The sequence below is a fragment of the Nanorana parkeri genome, unplaced genomic scaffold (genome assembly GCF_000935625.1).
Source record: "Nanorana parkeri isolate BGI_ZX_2015 unplaced genomic scaffold, ASM93562v1 scaffold182, whole genome shotgun sequence".
Classification (NCBI taxonomy): Eukaryota; Metazoa; Chordata; class Amphibia; order Anura; family Dicroglossidae; genus Nanorana; species Nanorana parkeri.
The window spans coordinates 116927-143090 of NW_017306450.1; the positions used below are offsets into that span (position 1 = coordinate 116927).

The window sequence follows — 26164 nt, forward strand, 5'->3', positions numbered from 1 at the left end:
ATGTCAGTACAGCTACATGGGCTGTCTCAAAGTGCAACTCCAGCCAAACCTTTGGTACCTAATAAAGTCAGGAAGCTTAAAAAAATGCTTCTTTTTGTTTTCTTTGTCTGCTCTGGCAAGATTCTGCTCACTTCCTATGCTGGTGACCACATAGAATGTGTGTGGGAAATTGTCTTCATCCTGGACAAAGACAGCAATAAAATCTGACAGATGATCTAAACATAGTGGTTGTCAACTTATTAAGTACAGGTGGCCCTGAACTGTGGCCCCTTAAAAGTAGCAAAGAGCACATAATTATTAAATAAGTGTAATGCAAGAGAGGACTGTCAGAAACTGCAGACATACTAGTGGAGATGGTCAGGGACTACAGACAGGGTACCGCTGTTGTTGAAGACTATAAACCTGCAGCAGAAGACTAAAAAGACCACAGATTGAGCACCAGGGATCTACCCTCTCCTCATTTTACACTGGAATTCCAGTTTAGGATGTTACTTCTGAGGCTCTATTCACATATTGGAGTTTAAAGGAGAACTATGGGGTTAGGGCTTTTCCCCATAGTTCTCCTAAGGGTAACGGGAGGACACAAACTAGCGTCCTCCCGTTACCCAAAGTTCAGTATACCGCGAGCTACAGACTGAGACGTCGCAGCCGGAACGGATCCTGACAATTATGTCTGGATCCACCCAGCTGCGTGATTGACAGCTGGCTCTGCCTATCTAGAGGCAGAGCCAGCTGTACCCGCCCCCTCCCGTTCCGCCAGTCAGTGCTGGAGGATCGGACAGGGGAGGGGGGAATCCAGTCTCCCCTGTCACGACTCTCTGCCGGCACAGGATCGAGAAGTGAGCGAGCGCCGGTATGTGTTCACTCACTTCCCGATCTACTGAGCCGACCTGTGACAGTTTCATTGTCACAAGTCGGCTCGGATTATGAGGCTGAGTGAAAATCACTCATCTCATAATTCTCCTTTAAGGTATGTTGTGGGAGTGGTGCTCTGCAAAAAGTCCTTTGGCGTGGCTTTCAGCAAACCATGCATTACATAGGGATGAATGGTCATGCATGTAAGAATGGGCCTATAACGCTAAGAGCAACAACAAGGCACTACACCCACAATGCACAAATATGCATAAAACAGAATAGAGCCCAAGGCTTATTGTTTACTCTTTCCCAGTATAATGGTCTTACCTAAAACATAGGCAGCTACTAATTTCTGATTCACACTTAAGTGGAGGTAGAGAGGCACCACAGATTCCATTTCACCCATAGTGGGCATCATCAGTGCAGCGATGCAAACCATGCCGAGGAAGACCATTAACAGACTGGGTCCTGAGGAGGAGTTTCTGATATCTGAAACAGTAAGCATAAAACTTCTATTCACAACATTCTCTGAAGAGAAATAGTATCTCTGCTATTCTGCCGATATACAATTACAAGATGCGCCACAGAGTCTAGCCTCACTCATAGAGCACCATTAAGAGAGACTAACAGTAATGGTGGCCATAATTGGCATAATCCATCCTGATGGGTCACTGGAATACATGGTTGAGGACTAGGGAGTTTAGGGCTACCCTAGGAGGCGTTAAAGTGACTCTGTCATGAGAAACTTATGGGGGCTGCCATTGCTGACCTATCCATTGAAAACCACAGTTCCCTGGCTGTCATGCTGACCCCTTGGCTTCAATGTTTTATGAATATCTGACCTGGAAAAAACATATAGATACAATATTCTGACACTTTTCTGATGCTGTTATACAACATGCTTGTTCTGGGTTTGTGGCTGGAAAATATCAAAGCCAGGCAACAATGACAGCATCATTAATTTCCTAAGGAAGATGTTAACTATACTATATGCCACTTCTGGCTGAGTTGTACCAGAAACAATAGCAGAAAAATAAAATTTTTGTGATTCAAAAAATGCTCATCAAATATTTGCATAACACAAGTAAAACTCTAGCATGCTAGGTTAGAAACCTTATAATTAGTGATGGCATATAAAATAGAAAATATTGGTTATTATGTTTTCTCTTGATGGGGAATCATCCTCAATACTAAGTAGGAGGCACAACCTCCAAGTGGAGGGATGCACATATACATTTACAAGCTATACTGAAGAAAAAAGGTTTGGAAACACTGACACACTTTGAAAAAATCAAGTGAAGCCAGTCGCATTAACATGTATATATGGAAAATGTCTGATAAAGACCAGACTCCCTTTAATTAATTAGCGAATGTGTCCTAGACCAGTGGCTCTCAACCTATGTAACCTCAGGACCCACATTTGTCCTTGGACATTAAGCGGCGACACAAGTCGCAGTGCAATGGAATGCACGGCATTGCGGTACCATGGGTTTCCGGTGTGAGCGATCCGTGCGATCCTCAGCTTGGGGTCCAGTGCTGGGCTGCTGTGCTGTGACGGAGCTCCATCCATACATACATTGTACAACTCCCTTGCGCCCTGTAGAGGTGCCGGGAGCCAGAATGTGACGTCACTCCGATCCAGGCACCTCTACAGGTCACGTGAGGGAGCTGTAAGCAATTCATATATGGATGAAGCTCCCTCGCGGCCATTGCTCCAGCCCACCCCACCTCGAGCTGACACTTGGCGCCAGGCAGCATATTCTGAATGGCTGCTCAGCGCAAGAACTGATATTGCTACGCTAGGGGGAGGCTGAGGAGCCTCTCACATAGAAAAGTGAAGGGCATGCGGCGACCCACTGAAAACGGGGTCGCGACCCACTTTTGGGTCACGACCCACCAGTTGAGAACCAAGGTCCTAGACAGTTCCTAATAAAAAGGTATCAGTAAACGTCAATGACCTGGCTGGCAAGGGGTCTGCTCGAAGAAGACACTTTCTGCTAGATGCTCCTTGATCCGTTTTTCCTCCTCCTCTTTGTGCTGTTGCTCCTTAGCGGACGGAAGCAGCATTGCGATTACCTCTTTACGTCCCAGTGCTTTTCTCTGGCTTTGTTCGGACACTTGAAGGCGAAATTTATCGATAACGCCAAATTGACTGGCTCGGACATCTTTGTGCCGGATAACACTAAAGGATAGAAGAAAGATTGTACAATGCATTTGTTTGGAAGCATGATAACATTTGGGTGGCAATGTGACCCAAAAGCCCTCATCTAAAGTTACTGTAAAGCACTGCTTTGCCATCTTAAAATTAATTATGCAGAACAATCTTATTCTTTAATAAAAGGCAGGATTTTACTTTCCAGTGAAGTTTGCCCAAACAGTGAAATACGGATTCCCAATACATACAGTATATGTGAACCTTTTGCTTCCTGTATTACCTGACTGCCAATGATCTTCATCAGGCTGCTAGGGTCATCCATTTGCTGTTCTCTTCCTGTAAGCTTCCTAAACATTCCCCTTTAACTTTCAGTACTTGGGACACATGTAAACTGGCAACGCTGCACAATAAAATAGGGCCTGATTGGCTTATGTTGTTGGCTCTCCTACAATTAGGCGAAGACGGAGGAGGCGGGGGGCAGAGACAACGATGGAGGAGGCGAGATGCGCCGCCGGAGCTCCAGTCGGGCGGCGAAGATGCGACTATCGGGCATCGAGGGCGAGGAGGCCATGTTCCGAAGCGGTCGGGCAGTGGAAGAGATTAGGTTTCCCGTGCTAGGTAAGAGGACTGTGGTGGGAAAGCCCCGGTCTCTGCAGGATCTGTGGGGGGGCTCTGCAGGATCTGTGGTGAGCTCTGTGAGGTCTATAGTGGGCAGAACCCACCACAGATCCTGCACAGCCCGCTGAGACTGCAGCGTCTCGGGGGGCTGTGCAGGATCTGTGAAGGGCTCTGCCGGGTCTCGGGGGCTTTGCAGGATCTGTGGATCTTTGCATTCGACAGATCAATAAAACACACATTGCTGCCAGAGTGCATATTTTCAAGATCAAAGAAGTGTTTAGCAGCGGGAAGCAGGCAAGGTAAGTATTCTGTTGTGCCTTTATGCTGGGTTCAGACCTAGATAACAGCGTTTTTCCGTGTGTTTTTGATGCACTTTTGTGTGTGTTTTTATGCGCATATCTCAAAATGGCACGTTTTTGTGAGCAAATTGTAGCTCATTGATGATAATGAGCAAAGGTGCATAAAACACGCGTAAAAACACAGCAACCGCGCGTTTTTAAGCGTTCCCTATTGAGTCTATGGGGCCAAAACGAGCTGTAATATGCCAAAAAAAAGGGGGGCATATTTTTTGAGAGTTTTTTTAGTGCAGAAAAAGCGCTACAAAATGTTCAGTGTGAACCAGGTCCTATAGGTAAGTGTTTGCTAAAGTTTTGTTTAATTATGTAACAGGGTCACAATCAGAGTAGTACTTACATGTCAACACAGCACTGTGGCTTCACTGCACCTGCAGCATCAACAACGGCGTACTTGTTTGGGGACGTACAGAGAACTGGAGGAGAAAGAAATGATTAATGGGTATCTTAGTGTTTATTTATGACATCGGTGGCACTGCTCATCGGCTATATTTTTGTTTTGGCCATGGTCACAGCTCCAACCTGATGATCACTGTCATTTGACAGTAATATCTTGATGAAACAATGTTTCTTAGACATACACGTTATAAATGCTTTCACACAAGATTCACAAAAATTCCACCTTGGATTTTACTAATTTTTCCAATTAAATCCAATGTAAAATATGTGTGAATCTTGGGTTAAGTTGTGTAAATACATTTAGAAATAGACCCTTTAAAAGGAGAACTATGAGGCGAGTGAAAATCACTCAGCCTCATAGTTCTAGCCGACCTGTGACAATGAAACTTGTAGATCGGGAAGTGAGCGAACACATAGCGTCGCTCACTTTTCGATCTATCCCTAAAAGAGTGGTGACTGTCACTCACGGCTCCCTGCAGGGATTCCCCGCTCCCTCCCCTGTCCGATCCTCCAGCGCTGGTTGGCAGGATGGATTGGGGAGGGGGCGGGCACAGCTGGCTCTGCCTTTAGATATATAGAGTCAGCTGTCAATCCCGCAGCTGGGTGGATCTCGACAGTAATGTGGAAGTAGATGTCAGGAAGTAGAAATAACACTGTGGTTTAGCTCACTCAAGCACACTGTGTTTACTTCAGTGTTGTAGTTTTTCCTATGCCCAAGGCAAAAATAAGTGAACCTTATCATGAGAAGAAAGGCAGGTTAAAGATTAAGGTCAAGTGTGATCAGCTTGTCTATCAAGTGCAGTAACTGACTAATGTATGCAATTAATACATCAAATTCTTTTGGGGGGGCTGCGGCATCTCAGTATACCGCGAGCTGTAGCTCGCGGTATACTGAGCTTAGGGAGACGGGAGGACGCTAGTTTGTGTCCTCCCGTTACCCTTAGGAGAACTATGGGGAAAAGCCCTGACCTCATAGTTCTCCTTTAAAGTATAACTAAACCCAAAAACATTTTATATTTTGCAGCTGACCAATCTTTAGATGTAGTGTATGCACCAGTTTTCAATCTCCAGGCTAATATTTTTATTTTTGGGGGGGAGGTTAGATACACTTTAAACCTGTCTAGCATAGATAAGAAGAAAAAAAAAAGGAACACCTGGACAAGCTGAAAAATGCACATATGTATGATCATCTTCTTGATAGTTGTTGTAGTATGTGTGTTATAATCAATGTATTTATTTGACCTTTTACAATATGAATACAAATCTTTCAAATTAAACTTTATTGATAAACAATCATCTTTTTGATTCAATAAAAAAAAAAAAACAGCAGACACATGTGAAGCATCAACAACAAGAAAAAAATCCCCCAAGATCAATTCAAAAATTCTGATTGATCTAAAAAAAGAATTTGATGTATTAATTGCATACATTAGTCAGTTACTGCACTTGATAGACAAGCTGATCACACTTGACCTTAATCTTTAACCTGCCTTTCTTCTCATGATAAGGTTCACTTATTTTTGCCTTGGGCATAGGAAAAACTACAACACTGAAGTAAACACAGTGTGCTTGAGTGAGCTAAACCACAGTGTTATTTCTACTTCCTGACATCTCTGCATTCCATTAGGAGCATGTTCATGGGTCATGTGATGCTCATACACGTGAGCACACTGACTCAGTAAACACATCTGTTCTTTCAGCCAATGAAATGTGCAGAAAGTCTGAAGTTTAAGTGATACCCTTTATTGGCTCACTTGTTATTAAAGGTACAAGCCTTTCTGATTCCTTAGATGCCTTTGTCTGACAAATGGGTCTAAGGAATCCTGGAAGATGACAGCTGGATCTGATTTCTAGGGGGACCTACTTAAAGTGCACTTCCACGTTTGCAGTCAAATTTGAGAAAAACCCCGTTATATGTTTGTCATGTTTCACACAGCGTACCTTAAATATTTTGTGAAATATTATTTACCTTTTTAGATATTTCTGATACATAAATAAAATAAAACCTGCCAGCAGTGTACAGACAGCAGAGGTAATTAGAGTAGACATAACTTCCACAGCCCTCTCTAGGTAGGATTTTATAGGGCATATTAAAAATGAACCCTTGCAGTGGGGTTAGCCCCACAAGGGTTAAGTGTTTGTTTTGGTCTAGGGTTAAAAAAAAAAGATATACCAACCTGATCCTCGGTCCCTGCTGCACTGTAACGCACAGTAGTTGTGTTGTGCACAACCTCCGCCATGGCATAGGTGTGAACTGGCCCGGAATGAAGCCTTATTGTCCCCGCATTGTATGACATACTAAGTACGTGGCACATACCTTTTTTGTTTGTTTTACAGGCCACAGGGAGCCAGAAGGTGAAGCTGCAGGAGAAGATGGAAGAAAAGGATGCTGGTAAAGATGGGGGCAAGAAGACATTTGTCACTGGTTGATAGGACCACCTAGCGGTCCTAGCAACCAATGACTGCAGAGGAGGGGAACCCTGAATGTCATTGGTTGCCGTGATCCCAACGGTCCTAGCAACCAAAGACTGAGGAGGAACGCAGTCCGGCCTTGGAGGCTGGCGCATTCAGTGACAGCCAGCCATAAGCGAGCACAGGTCAGCGATCAGTCCATGCCCTGATCGTAGGCTGGACAGGGAAAAAGAGCCAGATAAAAGGCCCAGGTCTGCCCCAGGCCAAAACGAGCACTTAACCCTTGAGGAGTGGAGGTAGCCCCGTTGCAAGGGTTCATTTTTAAAATGCCCAGAGTTCGTCTTTGAGCAAGTATAAAGCACTTAAAGTGACATTAAAGTCAAAAAAACATTCCCTCCCCCCCATGTTAATGTTAGCACTTACCTTAAATGATGTCTCTTATTCCGATCTTCTTTTCTGATGTTCTCATCTGTCCCTCCAGCGGTGCGGCGGCTCTCCGATCCAGCGCTGAGTCCTCTGTCCCTGCAGGCACTTCCGATCCAGCGGTGTCTGCATGCGGGTGCATGCGTCCATAGACTTACCTTGCGTCTCTGCTCGTCTCCCTGCTGAAAATGCGAACTGCGCATGCGCCCGCCCCAAGATGCTTTGCGGACGCTCGATCAGTTTCAGATTCTCGGGCGGGAGCGCGCAGCGATAACACGGTAAGTGTAAAACGCTGTTAAAGCGGGTTTTTTAAAAAAAACGAAACTTTTTGCCTATATCTACTGCTTGCTAGCAGTAGATATTAGGCAAAAAAAAACGAGGGTTTAGAACCCCTTTAAAAATGGAAGCAGCGTTTTTTTAAACATTCTTTTTTAAAGTTATATAATGTGAATGGGAACATGTAACAAATAGTGTAGGTGTTATACCAATTTGGCTGCAAAAGTGGAAATACACAAAAACCAAAGGGTAAAATTACTTAAAAGTTTCCAGCAAAACAAATATGTTTGCTACACACTCATGCAGCTTTTTGGTATAACAGACCATTTGGATGAGTTTTTTTTTATTTTTTTATAATTTCCCTTGTATAGATTTAAAGTGACACTAAACTCAAATGTTAAACCTTATAAATGCATTCAAGTACCCTAACTGTTAACAAAAATGTATCTTATTTGTGTAATACTCGGCTGTAGATCCTCAAATCATCTCTGAATTCATGCTGACACTGTCCTTCCTTCTGGAGGGTGGCTACTTTTGTTCCCCAAAAAAACAAAAGGACATAAACAGCGCTCTCGGATGGGGAAGCGCTGCTACAGTCTGATCTGACAGAGACCGAGCACTGACATCTACAGCCGCGGCCACAGCAGCCTAGCCTGCACCCCACACCGCCGAGTCTGCCTCACACCGCCCAGATCCCGCATTAATTCAGCGGTGCCACGGACTGAGTCCCCGCTCTGCTAGCCCTCTCCTCGTTCACAGCTTCCACACAGGCTGTCCATCCTCTGGTCCCTGGATCCACATGTAAGTGTCAATACAGTTATTTTTCTGCCATGGTTTGCCAATTTAACTAGTGCTCCATTGGTTTTGCCCCCTTTGTACTTTTGTTCCCCATGGTCCTGTGTGTGTTGTAAAGTAGCCACCACTCCAAGCTCACTCCGGTGATGGACTACAATCTCAATGCAAATTAGTAAAATAAATGTGAGATTGTAGTCCATCACAGGAGCAAGCAACGCAACACACACAGGGACCATGGGGAACAAAAGTAGCCACCCTCCAGAAGGAAGGACAGTGTCAGCACCAATTCAGAGATTATTTGAGGATCTACAGCCGAGTGATACACAAAGAAGATACACTATTGTTAATAGTTAATTTAACAATATGAATGTATTTTTAAGATTTAATTCCTGAGTTAAGTGTCACTTTAGGGATGAAAGACTCATGGTTTATCAGTTTTGGTTTCTTTAGACTCACCTTACAATAATCAAAATGAAAGATACAAAACTAAAATGTTAATATGAACAGCTCCACTCCAATTGTTTTGCTAATCAGTTTCCCCGTTCCCCGCCGCAGCCTCTCTTGTCTGTCTTCTAGTTTAAAAAAATCACTGTACCCTCCTCTTCTTCAAACTGGGCACAGTAACGCTGAAAGTCAAGCTGTATAAACAAATCCGATCTTAGCATGAAAACACACCACTCCTTTAACTATTTCCATGATGTGATGCTGAATCTTTATTTACAGCATGTCTTCAGTCATGATAATATGAAAACATGTGCACAGCTGAAAGACTGGTGATCAAACTTACCTTTAAACTTTAAGGCAAACTCATAAGGGTTGTACAACGTTAATACTTGCTTGTGTGTTGTCTGATCATCGGCGTAAAATATAAGTTCAGTCGGAAAGACAAACACAGGAAGGTTTCCTTCCACTAGCTCTGGCTGCCGTTTCTGTTGCTGCATTGGCACAGAGTCCGTATTTCCGCCTCAGCTCCTTTTGTCTCCCGGACTTTCAAATTTTATTTTTTTGGTGCTGGGAAGACCTCTAGTGCATCCTGTCAGTTCTGCAGGAGGAGAAAGCAACATTAGAACTGCAATCTCTCTTATTTCACACAGCAGATGCCATGTCACTCTACCACTGCCAAAATGCTGGAACTCCAGTTACCACAGCTAGGCGTATTAACCCCTTCTTCATTGCCTTCTCACTATACTGCTTATTTCAACTGTCATCAGGCGGAAAACACCAAGATATTCAGATTGGCCACTGCCGAAGGAGATTTAAAGGGACACTAAACTCAGGAGTTAAATCTTAAAAATGCATTCAAGTACTTATTAACAAAATGTATCTCATTTGTGTTTCACTCAGCTGTAGATCCTCAAATCAATGTGCGCGTGTCGTATAGTAGCCACCACTCCATTCAAGTGATGGAATACAATTTCAAAACAAATTAGTAAACTAAATGTGAGATTGTAGTCCATCATAGGAGTGAGCTTGGAGCGGTGGCTACTTTACAACACACACAGGGACCATGGGGAACAAAAGTAGCCACCCTCTAGAAGGAAGGACAGTGTCAGCACCAATTCAGAGATGATTTGAGGATCTACAGCCCAGTGGTACACAAATAAGATACATTTTTGTTAATAGGTACTTGAATGCATTTTTAAGGGCCCGTTCACACCAGATGGAGTGCGTTCCGGCCCGATCCTGGCCGGAACACACTGCCTCGCATTGCGGCCGGCTCACTTTTTTGTGAGGCAGGAGGGCGCGTGGCGGTCCATTGAAGTGAATAGCCCGCCCTTCAGCACCAATGGGATCGCAAGGCACATTATGTCTGCGGTCCAGTGCGATCAAAATAGTGCTTGCAGCATTTTGATCGCACCGGACCACAGGCATAATGTGCCTTGCGATCCCGTGCGGCTGATCGCATTGCGGGCCGGAGGGCATGGCTATTGTGCCATTCACTTCAATGGCCCGCCACGCCCCCTCATGCCACACATAAAAGAGAGCCGGCCGCAATGTGAGGCAGTGCGTTCTGGCCAGAATTGGGCCGGAACGCACTGCATCTGGTGTGAACAGGGGCCCTTAGATTTAACTCCTGAGTTTAACATCACTTTAATTTACTGACTGCAGAAGAAAGTGCCCATACATTTATTATGGAAGGTGTACTTTCCAGGGTTAGGTTAGATGTTAAGTATTTATTCGAGGGGCAGGTTATAGGGGAGGGACCGGTTAGAGTGACTTTTACTAATACTATTTTATGCTAAAATGTTACTTCCAGGAGAGTCAATTGCTTGATCCCCGCTCTACGCCGTGGTTCTTTCGACCAGCCCCTATGTCAATATGGGACACAGTAATGACAAAGGGGTCGGCACACTGAACCACTAAATGTAGCAGGTGACCAGAGCCAAATACTCCTGGCAGTGTTAGATTCTCCAGGATCTTCAGATTGTGTTTTTCTTTTTACCACTGCAGAGATCAGTGGCGCAGGCAGCACGAGCGATAAGTATTCAATGCCTTTTCTGTGGGAGTTGCTTTAGGCTCCATTCACATGCGGTGAACAACGTGCAGCACGGAAACGCTAAAATCTTTAATCTGCAAGGATTGTGCTAATTTCTTGGCTATTACTATAGCCGCGAACGTGTGGAATAAGTAAAAAAATTTGCGCTTGCACTATTTTGCGCGCCGTACCAAAAGACCAAACAATGCATATTAAAGTGCATTGATTTTTATGTTTAGAGCGGCTCCACGCGTGTCCTGTGTGAATGGAGCCTTAAAGGAGAACTATGAGATGAGTGATTTCCACTCACCACATAGTTCTAAGCCGACCTGTGACAATGAGACTGTCACAGGTCGGCTCAGTAGATCGGGAGGTGAGAGAACACATACCGGGTTCCCTCACCTCTCGATCCTGTCACGGCTCTCTGCCGTGACAGGTGGAGGGGCTGGATTCCCCTCTCCCCGCTCCGATCTGCCAGCGCTGACTGGCGGAATGGACGGGGGAGGGTACAGCTGGCTCTGCCTCTAGATAGGCAGAGCCAGCTGTCACTCACGCAGCTGGGCGGATCCCGTCATCTAAGTTGGGATCCGCTCCAGGTGCGGCGTCTCAGTATACCGCGAGCTGTAGCTCGTGGTATACTGAGCTTAGGGTAACGGGAGGACGCTAGTTTGTGTCCTCCCGTTACCCCAAGGAGAACTATGGGGAAAAACACTGACCCCATAGTTCTCCCTTAAGGGTTCTGGCATTAAAATGTTATAGATTATAGTTTGGGGAGGGGGTACAGGTGCCTACAGAAACATTACGTTTTGTTCTGGACATTTAAATGTAACATACTGCAGTACAACACATTACAACTACAGACTGATAATCACAAAAGCGGGCAGAAATAAACACATGAATAAGAAAGTGACCGGTAATAAAGAGATGTTTGTAACACTTCACTTATGTATAATATTCTGATTCTGCTCTGTGCTGGTAGAATGGCTGTAAACACAATGAGGGGTGATGTGAAGGGATGATTGTATTATATAAACGTGGCAGTTATCTTCATTGTACTGCCACATACAGGTGAAACTCGAATAATTAGAATATCGTGCAAAGTTCATTTATTTCACTAATGCAACTTAAAAGGTGAAACTAATATATGAGATAGACTCATTACATGCAAAGCAAGATAGTTCAAGCCGTGATTTGTCATCATTGTGATGATTATGGCTTACAGCTCATGAAAACCCCAAGAACCCCAAATCCACAATCTCAAAAAAGTAGATTATTACATGCAATCAATAAAACAAGGATTGTACATAGAACAATATCGGACCTCTGAAAAGTACAAGCATGCATATGTACTCAGTACTTGGTTTGGGCCCCTTTTGCAGCAGTTACTGCAATTACTTTTGCACGATATTCTAATTATTCGAGTTTCACCTGTAAAGCAGTAAGTATATTGTGCTCTTCCTGGGTTTACAAAGATGTCCTACTTCTCTTTGCTGCAGTTGCATTGTTTGGTGGACCTGATTGTCATGTTAAGTCAGCTGTTATCGTCTGAGCTCCTGGAAAACAGCACACGTGGAAGAGTTCTTGTTGGGGTTTTTTTGCAGATGCCGCCATTGTTTTACGCACATTCTGAAAATATCCTGGCAGTAAACCTGATTAAAATAATTCTGAGACAGGCTAGCAGTGAATAATAATTCACCAGCAATTTAAAGTCAGTCAGTTAATATGAACTTGAATTGTTTTTCAGCATCCAGAAAGAAAAAAGCTGGAAGAAGGAATTCCTCTGATGGCAAGCCCAAGAACGGCACCATGCATATGGCAAATGCGTGTTAAATGCATTTTTCGTACACTGCCATTCAAGTCTATGGGGCCAAAAATGAGCGTTGATGCACCAAAAAAAGCAAAAAAAAAGCACCTGTACTATTTTTCTTAATGCACTGAAACAAAACATAGTGGGTAGGTGTAAACAGGCCCCATAGAATAGGGTGGCAATCCTCATGCCATGCATCAACACTAGGGGTACTCCGATACCGATACTAGTATCGGTACTGATACAGAGTATTTGTGCGATTACTTGTATTCGCCCAAATGCTCCGATACCTTCCCTGATATCGGAACATCTGGTCAGAGGAAAATTTCCTCTGACCGACATTCCCATAAGGGAACGTGGAGCCGGCCTCCTTGGCAATCAGGAAGCTGGGTGGCAAATAATGACCTGCCTCTTGATTGGCCGTGAAGCCGGCTCCGTGCTGATTGGCTGGGAAGCCGGCTTCCCAGCCAATCAGCATAGAGCCGACTTCCCGGCCGATCAGGAAGGCGGGAGCTGTCACATGCCGCTCGGCTTCTTGATTGCCCGGAAACCAGCTCCATGCCAGCGGAAGCACAGGTATCGGTACTCTGTATCGGCATCCCTTATAGAGTTTTCATCTGGACAGGTATCCTGATTGGACGATTTACCTTTGACTCTGGTTCTAGTGACAACTCTAAAACTTTGGATTTTTCTGCATTTTCTGTCTCGGTAACAAAGGTCACCAGTACAAATAGGTGTGGATCTCCCTGACAGGGACTCAGACAGCAATAAAAGCTTGAAACCAAAACAAACAATGTTTTTCCTTTACTTACAGTTTATAGCACAACAGTCAGCTGCACGGCAGGGTAATTCCAAGATGACTACATCGTTCTCATAGGGTGTATGCATATGGATTATGGTAATCTACTGACCATCTCCGATGGTCGAGATTTTCATATCAGTAGCAAAGTGCTTTTCTCTGCATGTAAAGAATGCTGAAACAAGCTGAAAGTATGAGAAGTGTACATTCGAAACTGCATTTACATTTGTTCTGTGCGAGTTACCCAGATGTTGTGAGAATGGGGCAAAAAACATGTTTTTAGTGTATTTTCTCTTCTGGTCAAATGTTCAATAGGTCTGTGAAGGTTCTCATGTATCCAGGTCATGGTATATCTGTAAAAAATAAGTCAAAGCAACTGGACTTGCTGTATTTTTCTTAAAGATGTTTGACTGGTCATCCGACCAGCCGATCTAGTTGCCTTGGCTTATTTTTTACAGATAAATGTTCAATAGGTTAATTCATACTCAGAGTAAAAGGGAAACATAACGTATTCTTAACTCGCACAGAATGAACAGATGTGCACATTTTTTATGGATAGACCCCAAAGTGTTATTTTTTGAAAGCACAGGTGCCCTTTAAGGGTCCATTCACACTGCGAAGTGTTTATGACTTGAATATGACACAATATATATATTTGCAGACTGTTTTATATGTAGTGACTGCCATCTTCTGGGCTCAAGACTACAAGCAGCTTATCATAAATAACTGTTGTAAATAAACAACATGGTCTTTCTTCTATTAAAAACAGAGATAACATCCTCAAGTAGGGGATTTTGCAGCAGGTCATAGACTGTGTGTTATGGAATAGATGTTAGATTCAGAGATAGCCGTGCTAAACCCTTTATTGGGGGTATTTAATCAGTGACTGCACAGTGCACAATTTATAGGACTCTTTTGTCACAAGCTCTTGCAACAGACTGATAAAATGCTGGCTGGATAGCTGCTCTGACTAGTTCTTTTGATAAGGAATGACTAGCTGTGCAGGAGCAAAATAAATAACTGCCATTAAGATTGAGTCTATAGGAAGTAAACAGCAGTGCGTGTGACAGGGAGGACCGTCAAGTAAATTGTTCTCTGCATGCCACATGTCATCATCAGAACCTCCTCAACCACCACAATGTGAAACATTCAAGTCTTAAACGCTCAAGTTCAACATTTCCGTCATCCTTTGCATTAGCTACATGTGACATAACCCTTGCTTCCCATGGGTCTTTGCTGAGTCTTCCTGGCCCTGCTTGTAAGCCCTGACAATAATCTTCTCTTAGGGCTTGTTCACGCCAACTGCGGTGTGTTCCAGAGCGGTAGCTGCTGGAACGCACCGCAAAACCTCACAAAACTTCCCCCTGCGTTCTGGGGCGGGAGGGGGCATGGTGGTGTATTGAATTCAATGGCACCGCTTTCAGCCCCCACCCCCCCGCCTGCAGTGCGATCGGACGGATTGCAAAACTGTGCCTGAGTTCCGCACCACTGCAAACGCAAAAAATGCTGCTTGCTTTTTGTTGTGTTTGCAGTGGAACGGAATGCAGGCAAAGTTTTGTCACGTGTCCGATCGACCCTCCCGCCCCAGAACGCAGGGGAAGTTTTGTGAGGGATTGCGGTGCGTTCCAGCAGCTACCGCTCTGGAACGCACTGCAGTTGGTGTGAACAAGCCCTAAGAGAAGATTATTAGGGCGTGTTCACACCAAATGCAGACCAGATCTGCATGCGTTTCTGCACACAGTGTGTTTTGCCGAGTTTTTGCCGTTGCTGTTGTTTTTTTAAGCCTAAAATGGGCTTTCAGTGCGTTCCAGGGAGTTTGGGTGCGTTTTTGATGTGTTTGCATGCATTGCAGAGCAGGAAAAATAGGGCTTGCTGCAGTTTTTTTACATCTGGAACTGAACGCTGCGGTGTGAAATAGAGCCCAAAATACCATTGGAATACATTGGATGCAGTTTTGATCCATTCTGTAACTGCTTTGCTCCGCGCTTGGTGTGAACTAGCCCTTATTTCCTCCCTTAGGTCTATCAAATATACAATTGAAAGCAATTTGTTATATCTGTTTGAAAAGAACAAAAAAACACACGCAAGAAATCCGGTGCTGTCTTCTACACTCTGCAGTGTTGAAGAAAACAAAATAATCAGGGAATGTGTTGGGGCTACAGAACACCTCCCCCTTCGGTTATGGAGAAGAGAATGGTGTTTTCTCTAGTCCCAACACACTTCCTATCCGAGTGACTATGTTGCTCCTCCATAGATACAGAGCCCCTGTGTGCAGAATAGGAGCTGTTATAATGAACCTGATCTAATTGTAGACAATGGCTGTGTACAGAGCACCTCACAGGATCCTCAAAAGAAAAGCAGTGGGCATGGGATTATTTTAAGACTTTTTTTTTACGCCTGTTCCCACCAAAAAGGCCAGACTCAGAATAAAGCAGATATAAAGCAATATGTGTATGAGTTTGAACTGATAAAGTGCTAATTCATAGGGAATACTACAATAATGTAAATGCTTAAATAACATGAGGGGAATTTATCAAAACTGGAGCAGACAAAATCTGGAGCAGTTGCCCATGGCAACCAATCAGCTCCTCTCTTCAGTTTGTTCAGTTAAGATTTGAAAATGAAAGATAGAAGCTGTTCGGTTGCCTTGCACATCTGCTCCAGATTTTGTCTGCAGCTTTGATAAATTCCCTTGTATGTATGAACACCTGAGATTCGCCTAGGGTTTCCTGATTATTTTCTGAGGTTTAGAGTTGGAATTTTCCCTTTAGGCATATCTAAATATTTTATACGTGCTAGTCTGAAAAGGATCAGATTCAGCAAGCATTTACAAAGTGATAAGGATACTGCAACTCCCAGCATGTCTAGTGGCAGAGCCATCTCTTGGGAGGGATCATTGACTTTTTACCTTTGGGCATAAAATGGCCAGTTTCTGTGTATTATTCAGAAGGAGCGTGGCTGTGGAAGCAGGTCAAGGAAATGGCCCTTGATGATGCCTAGAACAATATCATAAAGCCCTCCTGGTCAGGATTCTAGAGGGGTAGTCCTGTAATCAGGCTGGTGGCACTGGTCTTGCTGTGCATGGAAACTGGTCAAAGACCTTGGAAATAAGAGTGTCGAATACAAGTAATGGGGAAAAAGTTCTACAACTATCTACACAGCAAGGACACACATTTCATAACCACCAAAAAATCCTGTTTGGTCTTCAAGGTTAAATTTAGACTGTGTATAATATTTGTATGCCTCCGGTTCAGCTTTACTGGAGTGTTGGCTATAGCTTTTTTTAACAAGCTTAATCAGACATTTTATAAGTTTAAGAATGCTTGCATTAAATCTGGGCTTCTCACAGAAACAGAGAGGCTTGCATTGCAGGACAGGCCGGGCACTCATTTCCCAAGCAAAAAGTCTGTATTTCCAGATAGAAGACCCCAAGTACAGGAGTTTCAATGGGGCTCTGGAAGATAACAAAATGAATCTTCCTGCTTCGTCTGGCTTTACTACAGTGACAGGTTTATTTTAAGAGCTTGGAAAATATTCTTCTGCAGGTGACAGCTCTACAGTTCTAGTAAGACTAATTTTCTGTTTAATACCTGATTCTTTAAGGTGCCTGGGGACATGCATAGAAATGGAGCAGAAAGTAATTAGCCTTGAAATATGACAACGGTCCCATCCCATCTACTGTACAATGTTCCATTAATACTGCAATCTTGACTAGGAAGAAATGAATACCTAAAATCCAGTCTTTTTAAAGCTTTGCAGATATATGATCAGCTTAAAGTAGGCCTGTCACATACTTGGGCAGTTTGAATTAAAACATATACTAAAACCAATGGCCACTACTCTATACTCATACTTCTGAAACTTTCTGCTGCCTTTGACACAGTTGAGCACCCACTCTTCCTCAATAAACTCCAATCCCTTGGTCTCCAAGACTCTGCTCTCTCATGGTTCACCTGCCTATCTCAGCGCACCTTCAGTGTCACCTCCAACTCTACCTCCTCCTCTCCTCTTCCTGTGGGGGTCCACCAAGGCTCTGTCCTTGGGCCCCTTCTATTATCTACTGTATACACACCTCCTCACCTCCTCCCAGGGTCATCATGTGCTCCGTTTTGTGGCAAGTTCACATTCATGTCAATAATTGCATCAGTGTGTGTTTTACAAAAATGATGTTGCATGGTTTGTAATTATATGTGCATGGGGAAAGCCATACCAAGTGTTGCATGGTTGTCCAATTTCACAGTCTTGCTCTCCACCTAATCAGACTGATTGAAAAAATACACACTGTAACCTATCCTACAACTGATATGGTCACAGAAGTCACTAAAATGTGGTCACTAAAATATCCACTAGAGAAGCATTAGATTAATTGTACTTTGGGCTCAGGGCTGTTTAGAATTAATGCCTGAATCCAGCCCTGCTTCAACTGGAATTCAGTGTGTGCGGACATTTGTGCGGACATGTGTGGATTCAGTGTGTGCGGACATTTGTGTTTTGCTTCCAATACGGGTTTGTGAATCTTTCTTTAGGATCTGTAACATTTTATTTTGATGGTTTGGTCAGATCAGCGCTACAACACTGATGGTGGTTAGTTGATCGGTCACCCAACACATAAGCAGGCTGCAGTCAGCGGTCGCCTAGAGAGGACATAGGTACTTTATGACTATCAGAATGCAATAAACTCATCTTGTTTATAGCATGAACAGACCACTGAAAGGGAAAAAAAAGACATATTTCCTAAAGGTATGCATACCTCTAAAGGCTTAACAAAAAATTGCTGTGTCTGGAGTTCAGCTTTAAAGTAAATTAGATCTTGCTGATGTGCATTTGACATCCACATGCACATCAAACGCAGGAATACAACGCCCACTGACATGCTCCCTAAAGCTGGCAATTTAAAAAAAGCTACAACACACAAAGCCACAATTCCTATAGCAGACAGAGGAGAAGAGGATCTTACCTGCTAATATGCTGTATTCCATTCCATGATTCAGCCTGTAAAATATCAATGGAACTCAATGTAATCCATAATCATCATTAGCATTGTCTATTAAAAGCTATGTGTACATGTTAAATCATTCAGAAGATATGAGGAAGAGCTTACATTCCTGATGGCACAAAAAATTCAAAACAACACACCCCTAGTGTAACCTGTCTCTCTAGTCCATGAAGATGTTGGTTTTATGCTGGATAGCAGCGGGGCTTATTTACTAAAGGAATCATTTTTACCCTAGCCAAATTCTTAGGCAAGTGACCATGTCATTATACTACATTTTTAAATCAAGCCATAACTGTAAAAGAAGAGTGACCATACCTGTCCAGACAAATGTGTCTCCTAAGTCTCCCGCAGATCTCACTGGTAACTTTTGCTGACCTCATGTCACAACTGGATTCTCCAATGTGTGAAGGTCAGTAGGATCCAATGAGAGCTGCAGAGGACCCGGGAGATCAACAATCCTGGAAGTGTCCACATCCCTGTGGACATCAGCAGATTTCCAGCGATCAGAGCCGCAATCTGGAGAATATTCTGATCTAGGTGACTGCAATAAATGCAAATAGTGGCAAGCTAAAATGTCAATTCAATATGTACATACAACATATAAAAATGTGTGTTATATCAAGCTACAGAAGGTACGCAGTATATGGGGATCGTTTCCAAAAACTGAAAAAAATACAACTGCATCCAGGATAACTAAATTCAATATAACATTTTTATGACAGACAGACTGTAGATATTGATTACATTTAAAGCTATGCAGTATAAATACACTGACTTGGTGTATGGGCATTTACATCTGTAATGCTTGTAGTTTTTTTCCCACCAATGCAACAGATTTGTGTTGTTCGAAAGTGCTAATTTGTCAAGAAAATTACTACTAAGGTCACAAATAAAATTGTGAGACTGACTAGATAAAAAGGGCCAGTGGAAGAAATGCCCTGACCATGAACAGTGTCCTTCAGATTATTTCATGCAGAATTTAAAGGGAACCAGTCACTGGGCCAGGCATGTCAAAGTAGTATGCTCTGTCCACATAGAAACTTCTAATGACCTTCCTATGAGCAATGTGAACCCCTGAACCCTAGCCCCTTATATCACAATGAGCAATGTGAACCCCTGAACCCTAGCCCTTTCTATCACAATGAGCAATGTGAACCCCTGAACTTCAGCCCCTCATATCACAATGAGCAATGTGAACCCTGGCCCCTCATATCACAATGAGCAATGTGAGCCCCTGAACCTTGGCCCCTCATATCACAATGAGCAATGTGAACACTGGCCCGTCATATCATAATGAGCAATGTGAACCCCTGAACCTTGGCCCCTCGTATCACAATGAGCAATGTGAACCCCTGAACCCTGGCCGTCATATCACACAGAGCAATGTGAATCCCTGAACCCTGGCCTTTCATAACACATTGAGCAATGTGAACCCCTGAACTCTGGCCCTTCATATCACAATGTGAACCCCTGAAGGCTGGCTCTTCATATCACAATGAGCAATGTGAACCCCTGAACCCTCATATCACAATGAGCAATGTGAACCTCTGAACCCTGGCTGTCATATCACACTGAGCAATTTCAACACCTTTCTATAACCAATAGAAGCTTTTAGTTACCAGCAGTTGTTTGCATGTATGCTGTCTTTGAAGCAGAGATGTTTTTCTTAAGCTGCCGTTCTATTTTCTCAACAGATATTTAAAAGCTGGTATGACTGTGCATTGCACAACAGTTGCCTAACCTGCCCTCCCCCTGCCATTTACAGGCTCAGCTCCACGTGGCTAGTCATGTGACCGTGTTTACAGAACAGGCCGCAGTCCTCTTGTCAGGCACAGGGTTATAATGTCACAGCCTCAGATCTCACGCTGACTTTTGCCTGACAAGCCAATCACTGAGCTGACTTGTCTGCAAACCGTGATGACGTCAGTGAAATCTTAGACCCAGAAGCAAACCTTACAAGATGGGGCCCGCCCAGCTACAGTGAAACAAAAGGGTCCTGTCCCACATAACAGAACAAAGACACAGCAGATGCTGCCATATTCCTGTCTCTATAATCCCTTCAAAATGGCTGTGCAGCTGCTCCCCTGTGTCATACATACACCAAAAGCTGCACTGTACTGTACTTATTTCTGGATAACTGAAAATGTTTGCCAAATATCATTATTTATTCAACAAACACATCTAGTAAAATGTACACAATATTCTATTACAAAGAACCTCACATTAAATATATAATTTCCATATTAAAATAAACTTGAGATGGCCATACACTGCCTGGATTTCAGGAGACTCAGCAGGATAACCCCAAAATATGTCACCAGCACTCCAAAAGTAGAATCAAAAACTTTTAATGACAACGGTCATTCAAAATGCAAGTACTTTCGGGGCCACGTAGGGTCCCCGTCATCAGGCTCAGAATGGATAGCAGCAGGGATAACGACTCCATCATTCACCAAAAGTCGATTTTTGTTGATGGGCGACAAAAATCATATGAATCACAATGAGCAATATGAAATATTGTTGTTCATTGAAATATGGTTGTTGAAATTGGACCATTGAAATATGGTTGTTCATATCATGGTATGCAATTTGAACCCCTGAAACATGGCCACTCATATCACACTGAGCAATGTGAACCCCTGAACACTGGCCCCTCATATCACACTGAGCAATGTGAACCCCTGGGCCCTCATATCACACTGAGCAGTGAGAACCCCTGAACCCTGGCCCCTCATATCACACTGAGCAATGTGAACCCCTGAATCCTGGCCCCTCATATCACAATGAGCAATGTGAACCCCTGAACCCCTCATATCACAATGAGCTATGTGAACCCCGTAAACCCTGTCCCCCCATATCACACTGAGCAATGTGAACCCCTGGACCCTCATATCACACTGACCAATGGGAACCCCTGAACCCCGGCCCCTCATATCACACTGAGCAATGTGAACCCCTGAATCCTGGCCCCTCATATCACAATGAGCAATGTGAACCCCTGGACCCTCATATCACACTGAGCAATGTGAACCCCTGAATCCTGGCCCCTCATATCACAATGTGAACCCCTGAACCTCTCATATCACAATGAGCTATGTGAACCCTGTAAACCCTGTCCCCCCATATCACACTGAGCAATGTGAACCCCTGGCCCCTCATATCACACTGAGCAATGAGAACCCCTGAACCCTGGCCCCTCATATCACACTGAGCAATGTGAACCCCTGAATCCTGGCCCCTCATATCACAATGTGAACCCCTGAACCCCTCATATCACCATGAGCTATGTGAACCCCGTAAACCCTGTCCCCCATATCACACTGAGCAATGTGAACCCCTGAATCCTGGCCCCTCATATCACACTGAGCAATGTGAACCCCTGAACCCTGCCCCCTCATATCACAATGAGCAATATGAACCCCTGAATCCTGGCTCCTCATATCACACTGAGCAATGTGAACCCCTGGACCCTCATATCACACTGAGCAATGAGAACCCCTGAACCCTGGCCCCTCATATCACACTGAGCAATGTGAACCCCTGAACCCTGTCCCCTCATATCACACTGAGCAATAAGAACCCCTGAACCCTGGCCCATCATATCACAATGAGCAATGTGAACCCCTGAACCCTGTCCCCCCATATCACACTGAGCAATGTGAGCCCCTGAATCCTGGCCCCTCATATCACACTGAGCAATGTGAACCCCTGAACCCTGCCCTCTCATATCACAATGAGCAATGTGAACCCCTGAACCCTGCCCCCTCATATCACACTGAGCAATGTGAACCCCTCTATCTGCTCACACCAGACGGGGGGGGGTCGTACTGGCAGGAAAGGATCTCAGCATTTCTTTCTCGCACCACCTACACTAGAATACTGACGTGATTGCAATCAGTTTTTATTTTAATAAAGCATATTGGGACTCATACACAATCAGATCTGGATCGTTTGTTCGTTATGTTTCTTTGTCCCAGCCAAGCAGGTTCTACACATTTGGATTTGTTGAAGAATCCTGTTGGAAGTCCGTTAAGATTTGGATTCCGTGCTTTAAGTGTACTTCCCTGCTTATTTGTGAGTGCATTCCCCTACGTTTTACAATCACTACCCATATTTCCACATTTAATGCACTAAGTTGTGCAATCTGTTTTCTTTCTGTTCTATCTTCAGCGAACCACAGCCTCTTTCCAGAAACTACACCACCATGCTCGGAAATCTCACCTGCAAACTGGAGAAAGATGTTGTACATGGTCATATGTACTACTCATATGTGCCAGAGTTCCAGGAAGTAAAGGGTGATTTATTGATCTGCCCTTAGTAAAAATGGCCACTGTCAGAAGAATGGGGAGGAAAAGAAAAATAAGGTATGCAAAGAATAAAACTCACGTAGGGCTGCCTGGGGATCCTGTAGCTATGGCAGACAGTACTGTGCAGCTATTGGCATTAGGGACTGGGTAGGATGGCCATCAGGTTACTTTGGGCTGGGCTATCTAAACACTAAAAAAAACAGGGTACCCAATGCGATCCATCAAGAATAATCTTAGAATCGGTTGGGGGTGTCCCTTTTTTGTAAGAAATATCCACAGGCTTCAAGTCCCAGACCAGCGGGAATGCACGTATATATTGATGAAATGTCCATCGTGAGCAGGGTCCATTCTGGATTAGATGTCTCAATACCCGGGAGTTTATTAGAAAAAAAAGTTGCTGGTGTCTCTGGTATATGAGGATTGTGGCTTAACAAGAGGTTGGAGCACACAGTCAATGTAAATGGCAAGAGGTCGTGTCATTGAGTTGGTGCCTGAGAGTATGGGTCTGAGTTTTAGAGGACACAGGCCTTTGTAAATCTATGGTAAGCTATATATTGCTGGAGTATTGGGGTGCTCCAAATACAGATACCCGGCAACCTCTTCTGTAATCCACCTATTGCCCAGAGCCATGTTAATCAGTGAAGATAGTTTCTACTATCAGTAATAGTTTCTGCTATTTTGCTATGTCACTAATCCGATCATGCGTGATGGGTGTATAGCTGGATTTATCAGATACAAGACCATTTCTATAGTCCTGGTAGTCCATCACCACTACTGCCTCCCATGTGTCAACGAGGTTGATGATTTGGTGATGATGGTAGTGTCTTCTTGTAGTGCAGACAGTTCCGAGTTGCTGAGACTGGTGCACTGTACTCTCTTGTTACTGTCCCCATATGTATGATGTTTGACTCTTTTGATGTAGGTATCAATGGTGAAGTAATTCTCAGGTGGCACAAAAGTGCTTTGGGCTTTAAACTTGGCCATGGGGTTGGGTGATTGATGAGTTAGCAATGTGCTATTGCTAAAAGAGACTGCATTCTAGTTTATAGGTCTCAGTTTCGAACTGAAAGTTATTACATCTAAAAATCAGGCAAAAGGACAAGCCCATACCCAAAAATTTCATCTCACTCACCCAAGTACTCTTGTTGAAAGGTTCATTAGCTGGCTCTCCTTGTACCCTGTCATCTCGTGTTGTGCAGGGGAATGGGATCCCTGCTTCTTTCCGCCCCTCCTTGATTATTTCCTCCTGGGCCATTTCAAAAAGAAGAAGAGAGAGAGGAAGATGCCATATTGTGTGGGCCTGCAGTTGTCCTGGACTGGCTGGTTGCTGGACCCTCAATGTCTGTAGACGGGTTTTCTGTAGGGTGATCTCTGCAGCTGGAGCTTGCCTGGTGGTGTCTTGGGCCCAGTTGCCCTTTCTGCGATGTCTGGTTTGGTTGATGCCAGTTAGCGAAGGATAAACACGACCTTTTTGGTAGTCATTTGATTTTCTCCGCATACACTGCAACCTCCTTGTTAATTTTTGACAGCTCTGATGTGCATGAGTGTTCCTCTGGGAATTTTTCTCACATTGTTTTCAAATGTGCTGATGTCTTTGTTTACTTGATTCTGGTGTTTTTTTTTTACTTCCTGGATGGATTGTTGCTGCAGCTGGCACTTCTAGATGTGTGAATGAGGCCTTGTGATCCAACGTGACCCATGTTTGCTTTGTTATTCTAGTGAATGGGGAACGTGTGAGAGGTCCTAGGTGTGAACCAACAATGCCAGTCTATAGGCTTTTCCAGCATTGGGGGTTACTGATGCCATTTCACCTTGTCATTTCACAACTGTGAAGATGGTGGGGGATAACTGTGTGATGACAATCCCCCGAGCTGCATGTGATCTCCAGGTTGTGTGATGACAAATCCCTAGACTGTGTTATGACAGATCCCCAGACTGTGTTATGACGCAAGCCCTGGCTGTGTGATAACAGATCCCCGGGCTGTGTGATAACAGATCCCCGGGCTGTGTGATAACAGATCCCCGGGCTGTGTGATAACCGATCCCCGGGCTGGTGATAACCGATCCCCGGGCTGGTGATAACCGATCCCCGGGCTGTGTGATAACCGATCCCCGGGCTGTGTGATAACCGATCCCCGGGCTGTGTGATAACCCAGCGTTTTTCAACCTCTGTGCAGCGGCACACTAGTGTGCCGTGAGATATTTTCGGGTGTGCCGTCAATATAAAACGTATTTGTGTGAAGTGTGAAGTTAAGTCATGGATTGAACAGAAATATGAACAATTATAAAATACTTTATTATTTCATAATAAAGTAATTATAAAATAATTTATTTGTGTTTATTTGATTCCTATTCAAGAGAATTACTTTATATATAGTCAATATAGGCACAGAGGTAAAAATTTTTAACATTTTCTAATGGTGGTGTGCCTCGTGATTTCTTTCATGAAAAAAGTGTGCCTTTGCACAAAAAAGGTTGAAAAACACTGTGATAACCGATCCCCGGGCTGTGTGATAACCGATCCCTGGCTGTGTGGTAACAGATCCCTGGCTGTGTGGTAACAGATCCCTGGCTGTGTGGTAACAGATCCCTGGCTGTGTGATAACAGATCCCTGGCTGTGTGATAACAGATCCCCCTGGCTGTGTGATAACAGATCCATGGACTGTGTGGAAGGGGTATAGCACATGCAGTAGCAGTGGAGCAGTGTGAGGACACCATGTCGGCTGTGCACACTAGGGATCACATACACACACACACTGTTTACTCCATCTCGGTATGTATTCGGGTCAGATGAGGCAGTCAGTCAATGGCTGTTTAGTGTCCCTCCTCCCCGGGCTGGCATGCCGTCCGATCCCTCCTCCTCCCCCTCCCCGGTCCCCTTATGTCTACCTTCTCTCCAGGTCCCGCCGCCTCTCCGTCCCTTTGTCAGCTGCCTCTGGCCGCAGTGCCGCCCCGGAGCCACACGGTGACGTCACAGCTCCTGCTGCGGATGCTGAGCTTCTGCTGCCGCCTCTGTCCGTGGAGCTCACAGTTCATTCATCATCAGTGTGCACAACTCCCAGTGCACGCCATCACACAGATCATAGTGTACCCCTGGGGCCTCTCTATAATAGATGGGGCCGGACTCTGCTTCATTGGATCACAGGCGGGGGATGGAAGAGTTAGCACTTCCTCCCCTGACGCTGAAGACACACTCTGCTGTCATCTTCTGTGCTAAGACAGCCAATTCATCCCCACATTAACCTACAGCACGATCCATCACTACATTCACCTATGGTGCAATCCATCCCCCATTCACCTACAGCGCAATCTATCCCCACATTCACCTACAGCACAATCCATCCCTACATTCACCTACAGCGCAATCTAGCCCCACATTCACCTACAGCAGATCCATCCCCACATTCACCTACAGCATGATCCATCCCCACATTCACCTACAGCACAATCCATCCCCACGTTCACCTACAGTGCAATCTATCCCCACATTCA

The 26164-nt window shown here is 44.3% G+C and overlaps 1 protein-coding gene across 2 annotated transcripts in view; it reads right to left on the bottom strand.

The window, feature by feature from the left end:
• The window catches only part of MOSPD1 (motile sperm domain containing 1), a 29667-nt gene extending 3935 nt beyond the window's left edge, over positions 1–25732 (bottom strand). The window contains exons 1-6 of one of the 2 annotated variants that reach the window (XM_018555045.1): positions 25562–25732; positions 18326–18360; positions 9074–9328; positions 4322–4397; positions 2814–3037; positions 1183–1344 (exon numbers count right to left, since the gene is read on the bottom strand). In XM_018555045.1, coding sequence (XP_018410547.1) covers positions 1183–1344; positions 2814–3037; positions 4322–4397; positions 9074–9227 — 616 coding nt within the window. In that variant the 5' untranslated portion in view covers positions 9228–9328; positions 18326–18360; positions 25562–25732. Of the gene's footprint in view, positions 1–1182; positions 1345–2813; positions 3038–4321; positions 4398–9073; positions 9329–18325; positions 18361–19983; positions 20085–25561 lie in introns of those variants that run through there. The other variant, XM_018555046.1, reaches the window with a different exon arrangement.
• Between the last annotated feature and the right edge of the window lie 432 nt (positions 25733–26164).